Genomic DNA, 14516 nt, shown 5'->3' with positions numbered 1-14516 from the left:
AAAGCAAGATGAGCGCCACAACCCCAGAGTCGGTCACGACTGGACCTAATGGTCAGGGGTCCCTTTACCTTTAACTTAGTTAATTATGTAATAGGCTTATGTTACAAAACGAATATGGATTTTGAATTTGATGTTTGTAATTCTTTTTCGGTTTTGGAATAAAGTTTTTTTTTAAAAAAAGGTCCACCCTCCATGTTTCTAGAGGTCCTCTGCTCAGTTTTGACACCCATCCTTGGCGCCCAACCTCTACTCTCAGATCTTTCCGGTGACTCTTTCTGAGCTCGTGATCTGCAAGGCCCACATTCTTGGAATACCACAACAGTGGCTCGCTCTACTGCTTTGCTCTTGACCCCAGGACTCTGTCTCAACCCCTGGCACTGTTAACAGAAGCCCACGTTCACATTTCAAGCTGTTGGTTTTTGTTGTTGTTGTCCGAGATCCATCCTTAGATAAACATTAGAGATTTAGATAAAGCCTCTTCCTAGTTTTGAAACTTGATCTCCAGGAATCATTGATTCCACTCATTCTGAAAATCTACCCCTGCCCTGTCTGGGTTTTCGGTGAGGATGGACAAATCGTCCAATTGCAGTTACTCATTTTTTTAAAAAACGCTCTTAAATTCACTTCTCTACATTTCTGCAGTAAATTGCAATTTTAAAAAATCCTTGCGAAAATTTGTTCTAGCACAGATTTCCCATAATTACGCTCTTGCACACAGTTTTAGCTAAGATGCAAAATTTCGCAAGCAATTTCCCCCCAACGCAATGCATTTCTGTACGTAATTTGCAGTAACGTTTTTACACACACTTCCTGCTGACATAAACATGTTTGCACCAGTTGTTTGTTCGGCGAAGTGCATCACAAAATTCTGAAACGCGTGAACTCTGAAGTTTAGCTATGTTTCAGTTGGCGTATTGGTGCAGAAGTGTGAATTGCCGATCTTCTCACTGGAGTGCGGAAAGAATCAAATTCCTCCCCCCTCCCCAGTTCACAACCCCCATTTCTGCCGCCTGAGTGCAGCCCCTGCTCTTTCTCACCAAGCAGAGTGCCCACACAGGCGAGGATGGCAAGAAGGGCACCCGTGCTGAGGCCTGCCGGGGAGCCCAGGGCCTCGGCCCCGCAGGAGTGCATGGCCCCATCGCGCCGACACCGGCAGATGCTGACGGTCAGGGTGGGGGAGCCTGTGCGGGTGGGAGAGCCCCCGTCCACCAGTTCCAGCGGCACCAGCAGGGACCCGCCTTGTGTGGGCAGGCGGGCGGCACGAAGTAGCAAGGAGGCAGAGTTGTCTGGGGAGGGAAAAGATGAAAGGTGGTTAGGGGAACAAACTTATAGACCGCTGCATAAAGCGATGTAAGGCACAGGCACACACACACACACACAGAGAGAGAGAGAGAGAGAGAGAGAGAGAGAGAGAGCTCTGAAAATCATAATATCAACAAACCCTTCAAAACAGTAAGGAAAGCCTACAAACTTCAGAAACAAAGCAATTTTCTCAGCTATAAAATTGATATTCCATAAATGATTGGGGTACCCCTTGGGGAAAGCGCTCCTAAACAAAAATGGATTCAGTAGGCACCAATGCATCCTGGCACTAGGCGATGGTCTTATTTCAGCTGGTAATTGATCCCAGAGAGCTGGAGCTGCAACACTAAAAGCCTAGTTTGTACTACAGGCTAAGCACACAACTCTCTGCAACTCCCCATCTGAGAAGCGCAGTTGCTAGGCAGTGGGGTCCCTCGGATATACAGTGGTACCTCGGGTTACATACGCTTCAGGTTACATACGCTTCAGGTTACAGACTCCGCTAACCCAGAAATAGTACCTCGGGTTAAGAACTTTGCTTCAGGATGAGAACAGAAATTGTGCAGCAGCGGCGCAGCAGCAGCAGCAGGAGGCCCCATTAGCTAAAGTGGTGCTTCAGGTTAAGAACAGTTTCAGGTTAAGTATGGACCTCCGGAACAAATGAAGTACTTAACCCGAGGTACTACTGTATTGGTCTCAAGTTAGAACTACAGAATTGTAGAGTTCGAAGGGACCCCAGGGGTCATCTAGTCCAGCCCCCTGCAGTGCAGGAACCGCTGTCAAGTTGCTCAGGGCTTTAAATGCCGAAAGGCAAACCTTGAACTGCGCCTGTGTTGGCAGCCTGTGCGGCAGAGGTGTCGATGGGATGCCCTGGGTCAACCTAGCTGCTGTATCCTGCGCCGGCTGCCCCTCCCAGGGGAAGCCCCACACAGAGAGCACTTTGTGGAAATCCAGGCTTGAGGTTCTCAGCGCCAAAGTCACAGCAGCCAAGCTATGTCAGTCGAGGAGCAGCTGCAACCAAATGTGCTCAAAGGCACTCCTCGACTTTGGCTAATGAAACAATCTATGGTCTTTGAAGCTGTGTGTCAAGGTTATCATTTCCCTTTCTTGTTATGGTATGTTTTCTGCGTGTTTTCATATTGCAGACTGCCCTGTGGTCCTCGGACGAAAGGTGGTACAGAAATTCAATTAGCGACAAACAACAACCGTAACAGCCACTGGTGCCATCTGTGCCTTGAGTGACAAAAATGGATCCAGCAGCAGCCTCAGGCTCTGTACCTGTTCCTTTACTGTCCGCAACAGGTAACTGAACTACGCTCTGGATGTGGGCAGCACTCGCACACAGGACCTCTGTCTTTCCAGGGTTTAAGCTCTGTTTGTTGGCACTCATCCAGCCCTCCACTGTGGCCAGATGGTGGTTCAGAGCCTGCCTGGCCATTCTCAATTCAGAGTCTACATACTGTAGGTACCAATCGCCTGATGAGCATTCCTAAGGGTTTCATATGCTAAGTAGCATTAGGGGGGAAAGAGTGCCCCACAGCACCCCAAAACATAGATGCCAAGGCTGAGGAGCATTTTCTCCAATGCTACTCTCCGGAGATGATCCTGCAGGGGGGACTGGAACCGCTGTAAAGCAGTGCCCCCAACACCCATCCCACAGAGAGGACGCCACGGTTGATGGTGTATCAAAAGTCACAGAGAGATCAAGCAAAAGAAGCAAGGTTGCAGTTGTGGAGTCCCCTTTTCCCTCTCCTAGAAGAGCTCAAGGCCAATTCAGACCTGAAACCGTTCTGAAATGAGTCGAGATCCGTGGTTCCCAAACCACCCCCCTCCTTGGTTCCATAAACTCATGCCCAATGTCCCCTGCCCTACAAAAAGCACCATTCAGAATAGCAGTCGGCACGACCCACTAAGGAAGATAATAACACAATAAAATTAAACAGTAACGATTCATTGCACATGTATTCAAAATCCAATTAAAACTATTTAGTTTAATTAATTCAGCAAAGTTGATGAACTAGATCCAGGGATACCAGCGTTTCAAGGTCTGATTGTCATTTACACCTCCAGCTGCCACTGCCACCAACCAGTCCCCCAGCCTTTTTGCCTCTTAGTGCCCCCCCCCCCCAGGTTATCCTACTACCTCCCAGGCCACTGGACAAGATGACCAGCTTTATCTGAGATTGCCTACCAACCGCCTGGGACGTTTGAGAAAGCCACACCTGAGAGCAATTCCTCACCCTTGTTATCTCGCACAGTGACGTTCGGGTCCCTGGCCCCAAGCGGGGAGCGGATTATGATGCGGCTCACGTTCCCGTCCTCGTCTCGATCCACCGCTCGGATCAGCTGCACCAACTAGCGGGAGAAGGGGAAAGGAAAGGGGTGAAGGAGCCAAGCTGCGGCCTCCTCACCTAGCTCCACGCCCCCCCGTTTTATTTATTTATTAGCATTGTTACATTACATTGGTAAACATTGTCATATTACATTACAGAGCTTATTATAATATATTTTCCAACATGTATACCGAGATTATATACAAACTTTATATACCTGGAAAAAAAGAAAAGAAAAGAAAAGGGAAAAAACAAAGACAACACCACCCCCCCCAAATCATATACGTACCAACACATTGGACTTCCTGTCTATCCCGTTGTATATTCCTTTTTTTACAAATGAATGTACTCATATTATTATTTTTTAAAAATTCATTACATACTATGCCAACAAAACCTTCTTCCCACAAGATAGAAAAGGAGGGAAAACGAGCAGTGAGTTAAACAGACAATGAAGGGGTCTTTACATTGTCGTCCATAAATCTTTCCCTGGTATGTAATGAATTTTAATATTTTTAACTACTGTAGTGTTGATTTTTGTGCACAGGCATGGTCCTCACAATAAACGGATTTGATTTGATTTTTATTTTTTTAAATAATATTTATTAAGAGTTTAAAGATTACAAAAAGAAAGAAAAAGAATTAAACAAATCAACATAATAAAATACAAAAACAGAAACAAAAACACTACATAAAACATTGAATTAACAAAACAAAACAAAAACAATTAAAAACACTTCCAATATTTTCAATCTTAACTTTCATTCACTTGTTTCATTGATTTCCTCACGCCTCCCTTTTTGTATTCCACTTCAATTAACTGTTTCAACAATTCCTTTCCATCTTCATCTATTTTCTGTCCTATAATTAATCTTAACATATTCTAACCTTGTTTTTCCCCTTTAATACATTAACAATGAATGTACTCATATTATTGTATATTTTGTTTACATTTTATCTAGTACATTCCTGTAACAACATGTGCCGCCTAGCTCCACCCCAATAGCCAAACCGGTGGGAGTTATTACCCGTAGCAGGGTCCCAGGTAGCACTTACGTGGCCGGGGGCGGCATTGTCACAGACAAAGGGCTCGTAGCTGTGCTCCAGCTGGGGTGGGTTGTCATTGACGTCCAGAATCTGGATGGCCACTTGCACATGGGAGGCCTGTGTGGGGCTGTCTGGGGGCAAGAGCGGGGGGATGGGGAGCAGCCCACAGCCCACACACAGCGTGAGGCGGCCGAGGAAAAGCCACGCGGGACATGCCGGGAATGGAATGCAGGCGACACGGAGGGACACGCAACAGGCAATTCACCAGGATCCCCCAAATTAAAAAATGTTAAAGTTGCAAAAGGGGGAAAGCCATACAGATCAGCCGCCCCAGGCCAGGGCAGTTCCATGTGACAAGTGTGCATACGAAGCCATAGGATTAGACGCAGTCCGTGTCAGAGAGATTACAGCAGGCAAAGAGGGGGCATAGGAGCGCATGCCAGGCGGACCATAAGGTGGGGTAGTTAGGAGGTTACACAAAAATGAACACAAGGCAGGTACACAGAAATTGGCACCCATGCGAATACAGCATTTTAGATCGTGCACACACACACAGCCCCATAAGATCCAAGGAGAAGGAGGGGCCAGCGCATGGTGTGCCGCGTTTACACGGGGGTAAGGAGATGCACGCGATCAAGCAGCCACATTGTGCCCGGCGTATACAACCATGCAAAAACAAGGGAGCCAGTGAGGTGTGCAGGCCACAGAATTGGAATGCAGAGGAGTGCGTCGCCGCCACGCCAGACATGCATGGTGATCACGACAAGTAAGGAGCCACACGGGACAAAGATGGCAGAAAAGAGCAAAGTGCGCGAGGCAGGTGGCGCAAAGAGGAAGTGCATCCCGAGCAGGCAGCCGCATGCAAAACGATGTACGGAGAGAGAAAGAGAGCGAGAGAGACAATGAGTAAATATTTGCCCATTGGGAAATAGGCGTATATATTGCACACTGTGAAATAAAAGCATTGGTTGCGGTGTCTGTTGACGGGGGGGAAACGGACCCGCAAATGAATACCCCAAGCCCTGCCACCACATCCCAGAGCCACCCACCTGGCCCTCCCCAAACCCACCCGTCCCTTACCAAGTTCTGTTGCCACCACGGTCATGTTATGCCAGGGCAAGAGCTCCCGGTCGAGAGGCACAGAGGTCAGGATCGTCCCGTCCTGAGGGTTGATGCTGAAATAGCGCTCGGGGTCCGTGTGCGGAAGGATGGAGTATCTAGAAGATGGGGGGGAACCTGGGGCATCAGGTTGTCGTGGCAACCAGGTACAAATGGAGCAACTGTAACTTTCACACACAAGGCAGGCAGATGCTAATCCGCACAGTCCCCCCCCACCCCTGCTCCTGCGGCCCCCCGCTTGCCGTTACCGGATGGCGCTGCTGGGGGAGTCGAGGTCCACGGCTGTCACCTTGCCCAGTAGGGTCCCCGGGGGGCTGTTCTCGTAGACGGCGAGGTGGTAGTCAGAGCGGGAGAAAGCCGGGGGCTCGTCGGCGTCCTCCACCGTGATGCGGACGGTGGCCATGTCCTTGAAGGGGCCTTTGCGGATGTACTGGGGGTCGATGAGTGTGTTGGTGGCTTCCACACGGAAGGTGTACGAGTGGCGCGATTCGAAGTCGAGGGGCTGTGGGAGGGTTTGGGCAAGTTAGAGCGGGGAACTGGAGGGAAAGAGGGAGGGGAGCTCTATGGGACGGGGAGACCCGTGTCAAAAGATGGCAATGGGGATGCTTGCGGAAGCAGAATAGTGAAGGTCTGGGTCACTTCTTAGCGTGGGTCAGGGAAATAAGAAAAGCAGGCTGTGAAGCTACAACTAAGGTGCAAGGCTGGAAGCCTGTCAGTCATCGTCTACTGAGTATTCAGTATCGCTCAGTCCAGGCTGACAGTTTAGCAGCCGGTTCCAGGTCTCATCAATCCCACTTTCCTGAGCATCCTGTTGGTGACCACATTTGCTGGGACATTAGGACTTATTCCACTGCTTTAAAGGACATCAGAACATAAAAGTCGTCTGCTGGCTCAGGACTGCAATACCTCAAGGATCGCCTCTTTCCATATGAACCTACCCGGACCCTGAGATCACCTTCTGAGGCCCTTCTTCATGTGTCTCCGCCTCGGGAGGTCCAGAGGGTGGCAACATGAGAACGGGGCCTTCTCTGGAGTGGCTCCCCATCTGTGGAATGCTCTCCCTAGCAAAGTTCGCCTGGCGCCTTCATTATACACCTTTAGGTGCCAGGCAAAAACGTTCCTTTCTAACCAGGCCTTTGGTTGACCTGATTGACATAATATACCCTCTTAAAATGTGAGGGGGGGGGTGTTATTGTTCTTATTTTGATTTTATATATTGGGATCTTTTCCGTGACCTGCCCTGAGACCTCCGGGCATAGGGTGGCATATAAATTCAATAGATAAAATCATCACCAGTGGTCTTTCCCTCCATGAACTTGCTGAATCCTTCAGAACCCACAGCTCCCATCTTATGCTGCCTGCGGGGCAAATGGAGGGGGTGGTCCCTGGGAGGAAGGAATGAGGATCAGCGCCCCCCCTAATTCCAAGGTACCCCCAGATTCGGGGCGCCTCCACCAACCTTTTTCACTGTGATGATCCCATCCTGCCCCAGCACATCGGTGTGGATAGCAAAGGCTTCGGCCCCGTCTCCTCCATCCAGAATGCTGTAGGCCAGCAGAGCATTCTCCCCTTCGTCGGGGTCGTGCGCTCGCAACCGCCCCACGGCAGAGCCGGGAGGTGCAGTCTCTACCACGGAAAACTGGTAGGAGCCTGGGGGATGGGAAGGAAGTGCAAAGAAACAGGCGTGTGTATGCAAGAGAATGGGCGGCAGCCAACAAAGCAAGGACTTTTGGCTAACCAGCAGAACCTCCCCACTCCTCTCCCTCTATGTCCCCCTAAATCTATCTATCTATCTGTCTATCTATCTATTATTAAATTTTCTGTTTTACAGTTTAAAATACTCATTTAAACATCCTTAAAACATCAATGACTTCCCTTCTTCTCTTTCCACGGTTCATTTTGCATATCATAAATCCCTGCCTATTTTACGGAAACTAAACCATTCAGTATCCCATTATTACATCCGTCAAAACTTACTCACACAGTTGAATTTACCTTAATGCTGCCAAAGCTTTCAAGTGTACACAATTTGCCCCCATATATTCAATAAACGTTTTCCAATCTTCTCTAAACGTGTGTTCTTCTTGTTCTCTTATTCTATATGTTAAGTCTGCAAGCTGCGCATATTCTGTCAGCTTAAGTTGCCACTCTTCTTTAGCTGGGAACTTGCTTGTTTTCCATTTTGGGCTAACAAAACACGGGCCGCAATAGTTGTTGTTGTTTAGTCGTTTAGTCGTGTCCGACTCTTCGTGACCCCATGGACCAGAGCACGCCAGGCACTCCTGTCTTCCACTGCCTCCCGCAGTTTGGTCAGACTCATGTTTGTAGCTTCGAGAACACTGTCCAACCATCTCATCCTCTGTCGTCCCCTTCTCCTTGGGCCCTCCATCTTTCCCAACATCAGGGTCTTTTCCAGGGAGTCTTCTCTTCTCATGAGGTGGCCAAAGTATTGGAGCCTCAGCTTCACGATCTGTCCTTCCAGTGAGCACTCAGGGCTGATTTCCTTCAGAATGGAGAGGTTTGATCTTCTTGCAGTCCATGGGACTCTAAGAGTCTCCTCCAGCACCATAATTCAAAAGCATCCATTCTTCGGCAATCAGCTTTATTTATGGTCCAGCTCTCACTTCCATACATCACTACTGGGAAAACCATGGCCTTTACTATACGGACCTTTGTTGGCAAGGTGATGTCTCTGCTTTTTAAGATGTTGTCTAGGTTTGCCATCACCTTTCTCCCAAGGAGCAGGTGTCTTTTAATTTCATGACTGCTGTCACCATCTGCAGTGATCATGGAGCTCAAGAAAGTAAAATCTCTCACTGCCTCCATTTCTTCCCCTTCTATTTGCCAGGAGGTGATGGGACCAGTGGCCATGATCTTCGTTTTTTTGATGTTGAGCTTCAGACCATATTTTGTGCTCTCCTCTTTCACCCTCATTAAAAGGTTCTTTAATTCCTCCTCACTTTCTGCCATCAAGGTTGTGTCATCTGCATATCTGAGGTTGTTGATAAAGGTTATTTATGCATGCCGCAATAGTAGCATGCATAAATAACCTTTTTTGACACCTGGGAATCTCAGTCTGAATTATCCCCAACAAAAAGGACTCTGGGGTGTGTGTGTTTTTTGGAAAAGCACTTTTAAACATTTTTTTTTCCAATTCGTTATGGATCATTTCCCAATACTCTTTTACCCTTTTACAAGTCCACCACATGTGAAAGAACGTTCCCTCAACCTCTTTGCATCTCCAGCACCCTAAATCCTAGAATAGAATCATAGAATCATAGAATCATAGAACTGGAAGAGACCCCAAGGGCCATGGAGTCCAACCCCCTGCCAAGCAGGAAACACCATCAGAGCACTCCTGACATATGGTTGTCAAGCCTCTGCTTAAAGACCTCCAAAGAAGGAGACTCCACCACACTCCTTGGCAGCAAATTCCACTGTCAAACAGCTCTTACTGTCAGGAAGTTCTTCCTAATGTTTAGGTGGAATCTTCTTTCTTGTAGTTTGGAACCATTGCTCCGTGTCCGCTTCTCTGGAGCAGCAGAAAACAACCTTTCTCCCTCCTCTATGTGGCATCCTTTTATATATTTGAACATGGCTATCATATCACCCCTTAACCTCCTCTTCTCCAGGCTAAACATGCCTAGCTCCCTTAGCCGTTCCTCATAAGGCATTGTTTCCAGGCCTTTGACCATTTTGGTTGCCCTCCTCTGGACACGTTCTCTGGACACGTTCCTAAGGGCTGCCCAAACCTTTCAGAGTGAATGTGGGGACAGGCGACACAGGGAGATTTCTGCTGCATGAGCATAAATCCTTGCACTAGCAGAGGTAGGATGTGTACACAGCCCACATTGAAAGAACATCCCTCCCTGCCTCAGAGGATCCTGGTAACTATAATTTACTTCCCACAGAGCTGCATTTACCAGCACCCTTAAACTACAGTTCCCAGGATTTTGTGTGTGTGTGTGCGTGTGCTTTAAATGCACGGTGCGTACACACCAATTCTCTGTTGAAGACTACCCAATCATAGAGTCATGGAATCATAGAATTGTAGGGATCCCCAGGGGCCATGTAGTCCAATCCCCTGCAATGCAGGAATCTCAACTAAAGCATCCATGACAGACAGACAGTCCTGTATACCTGAAGGAGCATCTCCACCCCCATCATCCAGCCCGGACACTGAGATCCAGCGCCGAGGGCCTTCTGGTGGTTCCCTCCCTGCGAGAAGTGAGGTAACAGGGAACCAGGCAGAGGGCCTTCTTGGTGGTAGCGCCCACCCTGTGGAACGTCCTCCCAGCAGATGTCAAGGCAATAAACTACTATTTTACTTTTAAAAGACAACTGAAGGCGGCCCCGTTTAGGGAAGTTTTTAATGTCTGACGCTGTATTGTTTTTAATATTCGGTTGGAAGCCGCCCAGAGGGGCTGGGGAAACCCAGCCTATTATTATTATTATTATTATGGCCATCCAACCTCTACTTGAAAACCTCCAAGGAAGGAGAGTCTGCAACCTCCCGAGGGAGACCATTCCGCTGTCAAACAGCTCTTATTGACAGAAAGCACTTCCTGATGTTGAGTCGGAATGTCCTTTCCTGTCACTTGAATTTATTGCTTCAATGTGCCGCCTCTGACTTGAGTCATTTTAACACACACACACACCCCATCTACACACTACAAAGTGGCAGCCACTGATTCAGACTGTGTTAAGCACACACTGTACCCTGAAAGCACATTCAAAGCACATTCCCCTTCCTCAGAGAATTCTGGGCACTGCAGTTTACCCCTCACCGAGTCACACTTCCCAGCAGCCCTTGACAAACTACAGCTCCCAGAATTCTTTGAGGGGAATGTGCTTTGAATATGCTTTAAAGGTACAGTGTGCTCACCCTTGCTGTGCTCCAAGCAGCCCTGCTCAGTCCTCTGCCCCGCTAAACTGGGACCACATGAGAAGCAGGAAAGGGTGAGTGGACTACCATGAACAGACCGGCCGGATTTCATTATTCAAGAAACGTCATCTCCTTTCCTGATCTTCCTTCTCCCCTACGACTTCACACATCATGAATATGAAAGCAAGACATTGCAACATCCTGCATTAATTCATAATCACGCTCTTAAAACATTTACAGTATTTGTTCGCCTGTTACATATTTTTCAACAATCGTTAACATCAAGGATAACGTAACGTCTGAGGATGTCGCAGGTTTCCTTGTGAGTGCATGAGCCGCGTTTCTTTGCAGTTTTGTGTGTGGTTACATTAAAAACGTTTAATATGCTAGGCTCTGAGGCTAAACCATAAACAAAACATCCAATTAGATTGCAAAACCTGTCCCAGAAACATCTTGCCTCTCCTTAACAAAGTTAAGAACCAAGCAAGACAATTTTGCTGGTAGACAGCTCAGATCCAACGTTTTCGATTAGCAAGACCTTAGTTCTGAGCTATCTGGCGGCTCAAATCTAGCAAACTAACATGGAAACGAGTAGCAAAAGTGGCTAGGGAGCTAGGAATTGTAGCTTTCGTTTGTGGGTTTTGCTTTGCTTTACTTTGCAAATTCAAGTCCAATCCCAGCTTTCTGTTAACATCTGAAGTTTCTGGTCAACCTCTAAAATCCTCTGTTCCCCCAATACAGTGGTACCTCAGGTTAAGTACTTAATTCGTTCCGGAGGTCCATTCTTAACCTAAAACTGTTCTTAACCTGAAGCACCACTTTAGTCAATGGGGCTTTCTGCTGCCGCCGCGCCGCCGGAACACGATTTCTGTTCTCATCCTGAAGCAAAGTTCTTAACCTGAAGCACTATTTCTGGGTTAGCAGAGTCTGTAACCTGAAGCGTATGTAACCCGAGGTACCACTGTAAAGTGGCAGGCATGTCCTGTCCACAGCCTCCCCCACACCAGCCTTTCTGCCCTCCACATGAAAATACGGACACATCCATAGAAAGAACCAAGGTCCGATGCGGACTACCCCTTCCCAACTTACTCTGAGGGAAGCGAGGCGGGTTATCGTTGACGTCGCTCAGTGTGACAGTGACGGTCGTGCTTCCTGAGAGACCCCCGGCATGCCCCCCCATGTCCTTGGCCTGAACCACAACAAGGAATTCTTGCTGGGTTTCCCGGTCCATGTTGGGGGTCGCTGTCCGGATCACACCTAAAACACAGGAGGAAGAAGGAGAAGTATCAGAGAGAGAGAGTGGCAAAAGGAGCAGTGGGTGAAGGACCAGGATAGATAGATAGATAGATAGATAGATAGATAGATAGATAGACAGACAGACAGACAGACAGACAGACAGACAGACAGACAGATGATAGATTCCCACCCTGCAAATTTCCCTTCCATCCTCTCAGTTAGCTCCACCTAAAGGGAAGGAAGTGTTATGTATTCAGTGGTCTGTGTTGGCCTGAGCTTGAGTCTGGACTAAGGATTCTGAGCTCCTGTGTTCTGATTCGATACATGTTGTCCAATCACAGAACATTACAGGATTTGGGCCTCTGCCATTGGCCCTTCAACTCTTGAGTCATGATTCGCAGTTTGGAAGTTTAGACAGCCAATCACGTTGGGAGTGGGAGTGGCCCCAGGCTTTCAGAAATGTATATAGGCAGTTGCTTTGCCTCTGTTTCCCAGCAATGTAGTTCAATAAAGGTTCTTGCTGTTATCACTGTGCCTTGCCTTGTGGGAACACACCTACACTTCACTGGAGACAAGGATGGGGTGCTAGGCTAGGTATGCAGCCCTGGCTAGCTTCCACAAGCTGAAATCACTGCTGAGCTGAAATGACTGACTGCAGCTGTAAGGCAGACCACACAGAGCAGACATCATGGGCACCCAGGGCCACACACCTACACTTCAGGAAGTGACAGATGAAGCCAAGCAGGGCTGGTCAGATGATCTGGATGAATGTAAAGACAGGTGGCCGACCCAATAGATTCAGAGGTGGTTGTTCACGTGACCATGAAGCTGGACAAACAGATGGAGGTTGGTGGGATGAGTCACTGGTGATTGGATAGACTTGCAGAGAAGAAGGCGGCAACTCAGAGGCTGCATGACAGCACCTTTAAACCTCCCCTATGGCACACTAGTTGGGATGCGGGTGGCATTGTGGTCTAAACCACAGAGCCTAGGGCTTGCCGATCAGAAGGTCGGCGGTTCAAATCCCCGCGACGGGGTGAGCTCCCGTTGCTTGGTCCCTGCTCCTGCCAACCTAGCAGTTCGAAAGCATGTCAAAGTGCAAGTAGATAAATAGGTATCGCTCTGGCGGGAAGGTAAATGGCGTTTCCGTGCGCTGCTCTGGTTTGCCAGAAGCGGCTTAGTCATGCTGGCCACATGACCTGGAAGCTGTCTGCGGACAAACGCCGGCTCCCTCGGCCTATAGAGCGAGATGAGTGCACAACCCCAGAGTCGTCCGTGACTGGACCTAATGGTCAGGGGTACCTTTACCTTTACCTTTATGGCACACACACACACACACACACACACACACACACACACTTGCATAGGCTTGGATTTGAGGGCCTGTCTATGAGCCCTTCCAGATTTTGGAGAGGGGGCCGTGTTGCAGGTGTGCTCTGCAATGCGCCACTGATGCAATAATAGTGCCTCAGTAAGGATTTATAGTGGACTGGCACCACATCATCCTATGTTATTCTGCGATGCTTCCCCAATGTTAACCACGTTATTTCTTTCTGGAGGGGAGCTCCTGTGCAGCAACACGACAAAAGGAAGTAAAAAAACAAACCCACTAATAGGGCATTGGTGGTATGTAAAGCTACAGGATTTCGGCAGGACGTTACAGGGCACGCGCTGGTTGGAAGCAAGGCAGGGCGTCAACCCAAAATATTTGCAGGTGCACACTGTATTGAAATAACAAACGCCCAATAAAAAGAACATCTGTAAGGGGCTCTATCATTCCCAAACATTAAAACTTGGCCTATTGCAGCCTTTCCCTACCTAGCACCCTCCAAATATGGAGGGCATAGTTGTGCAGTTCAAAACATCTGGAGGATGCCCAGTTGAGAAAGGGTGGCCTATTAATAACCAGTTGTTCCAAAATGCAAGGAAGGGAGTGTCGCACTCCCCGCTGAAGAAGCTTTCTCCATCATCAGCTTTGATGACCATCTCTGTGATTCCAAGCCAATCTGCCATTCCACGGCAAATCACAAATCCGCCCACTTGCCCCAGTCCCCAAGAGCGCACAACAATGGCCTCTTGCCGCATTCTTCCCTTCGCAATGGGTCGACACTGGCACCATCGCCCTCCCACCCCGAAACCTGCCCCCTCCTCCCCGTTGTGTACCCGTCTGGGGGTCGACGGAGAAGAATGGCAACCCCTCGAGTACCGTATAGACCAGCCTGGCACTGTTCCCGTAGGCAGGGTCATCCGCATCGTGGGCCGTCACCTGAATCACGGACGTACCTGGAGAAACGGGGCAGATTAACAGAAAAAAGAAAAACCAAACACACACAGGTTATTGAGGATGCTGGTTGCGAGAGTCCGCAGGTCAGAGTTCAAGAAGGGTCTTGTTGGCACAGAGACGTAGTTTCCGTCTTGGCCATAGTGCTGCTATTTCTTTGGAGGCCCGTCAAAAAGAGCAAAGTCGTAAGGCGTTTGAAAAGCAGGAACCCGGCACTGTTGAGAATTCACCAAAAAAAAACCTGAAAGGCATCTTAGGTACCATAAATAAATTTTTAAAAAATATAAAAATAAGGAAGACCACCTGTACTACC

At 48.4% G+C, this 14516-nt stretch overlaps 1 protein-coding gene across 5 annotated transcripts in view; it reads right to left on the bottom strand.

The window, feature by feature from the left end:
• Positions 1-14516, bottom strand: part of CDH24 (cadherin 24) — a 35101-nt gene that overhangs the window by 2524 nt on the left and 18061 nt on the right. For all 5 annotated transcript variants that reach the window (XM_081836586.1, XM_081836590.1, XM_081836588.1 and 2 more), the window contains 8 exons: positions 14086-14205; positions 11776-11943; positions 7261-7451; positions 6050-6303; positions 5763-5899; positions 4692-4813; positions 3543-3657; positions 1038-1286 (listed from right to left, as the gene is read on the bottom strand). In XM_081836586.1, coding sequence (XP_081692712.1) covers positions 1038-1286; positions 3543-3657; positions 4692-4813; positions 5763-5899; positions 6050-6303; positions 7261-7451; positions 11776-11943; positions 14086-14205 — 1356 coding nt within the window. The remainder of the gene's footprint in view (positions 1-1037; positions 1287-3542; positions 3658-4691; positions 4814-5762; positions 5900-6049; positions 6304-7260; positions 7452-11775; positions 11944-14085; positions 14206-14516) is intronic.

Source organism: Podarcis erhardii (genome assembly GCF_964252035.2).
Source record: "Podarcis erhardii genome assembly, chromosome: 13".
NCBI classification, from domain to species: Eukaryota; Metazoa; Chordata; class Lepidosauria; order Squamata; family Lacertidae; genus Podarcis; species Podarcis erhardii.
The sequence above is the reverse complement of the archived record's forward strand: the minus strand, read 5'-3'. Positions and strand labels throughout refer to the sequence as shown.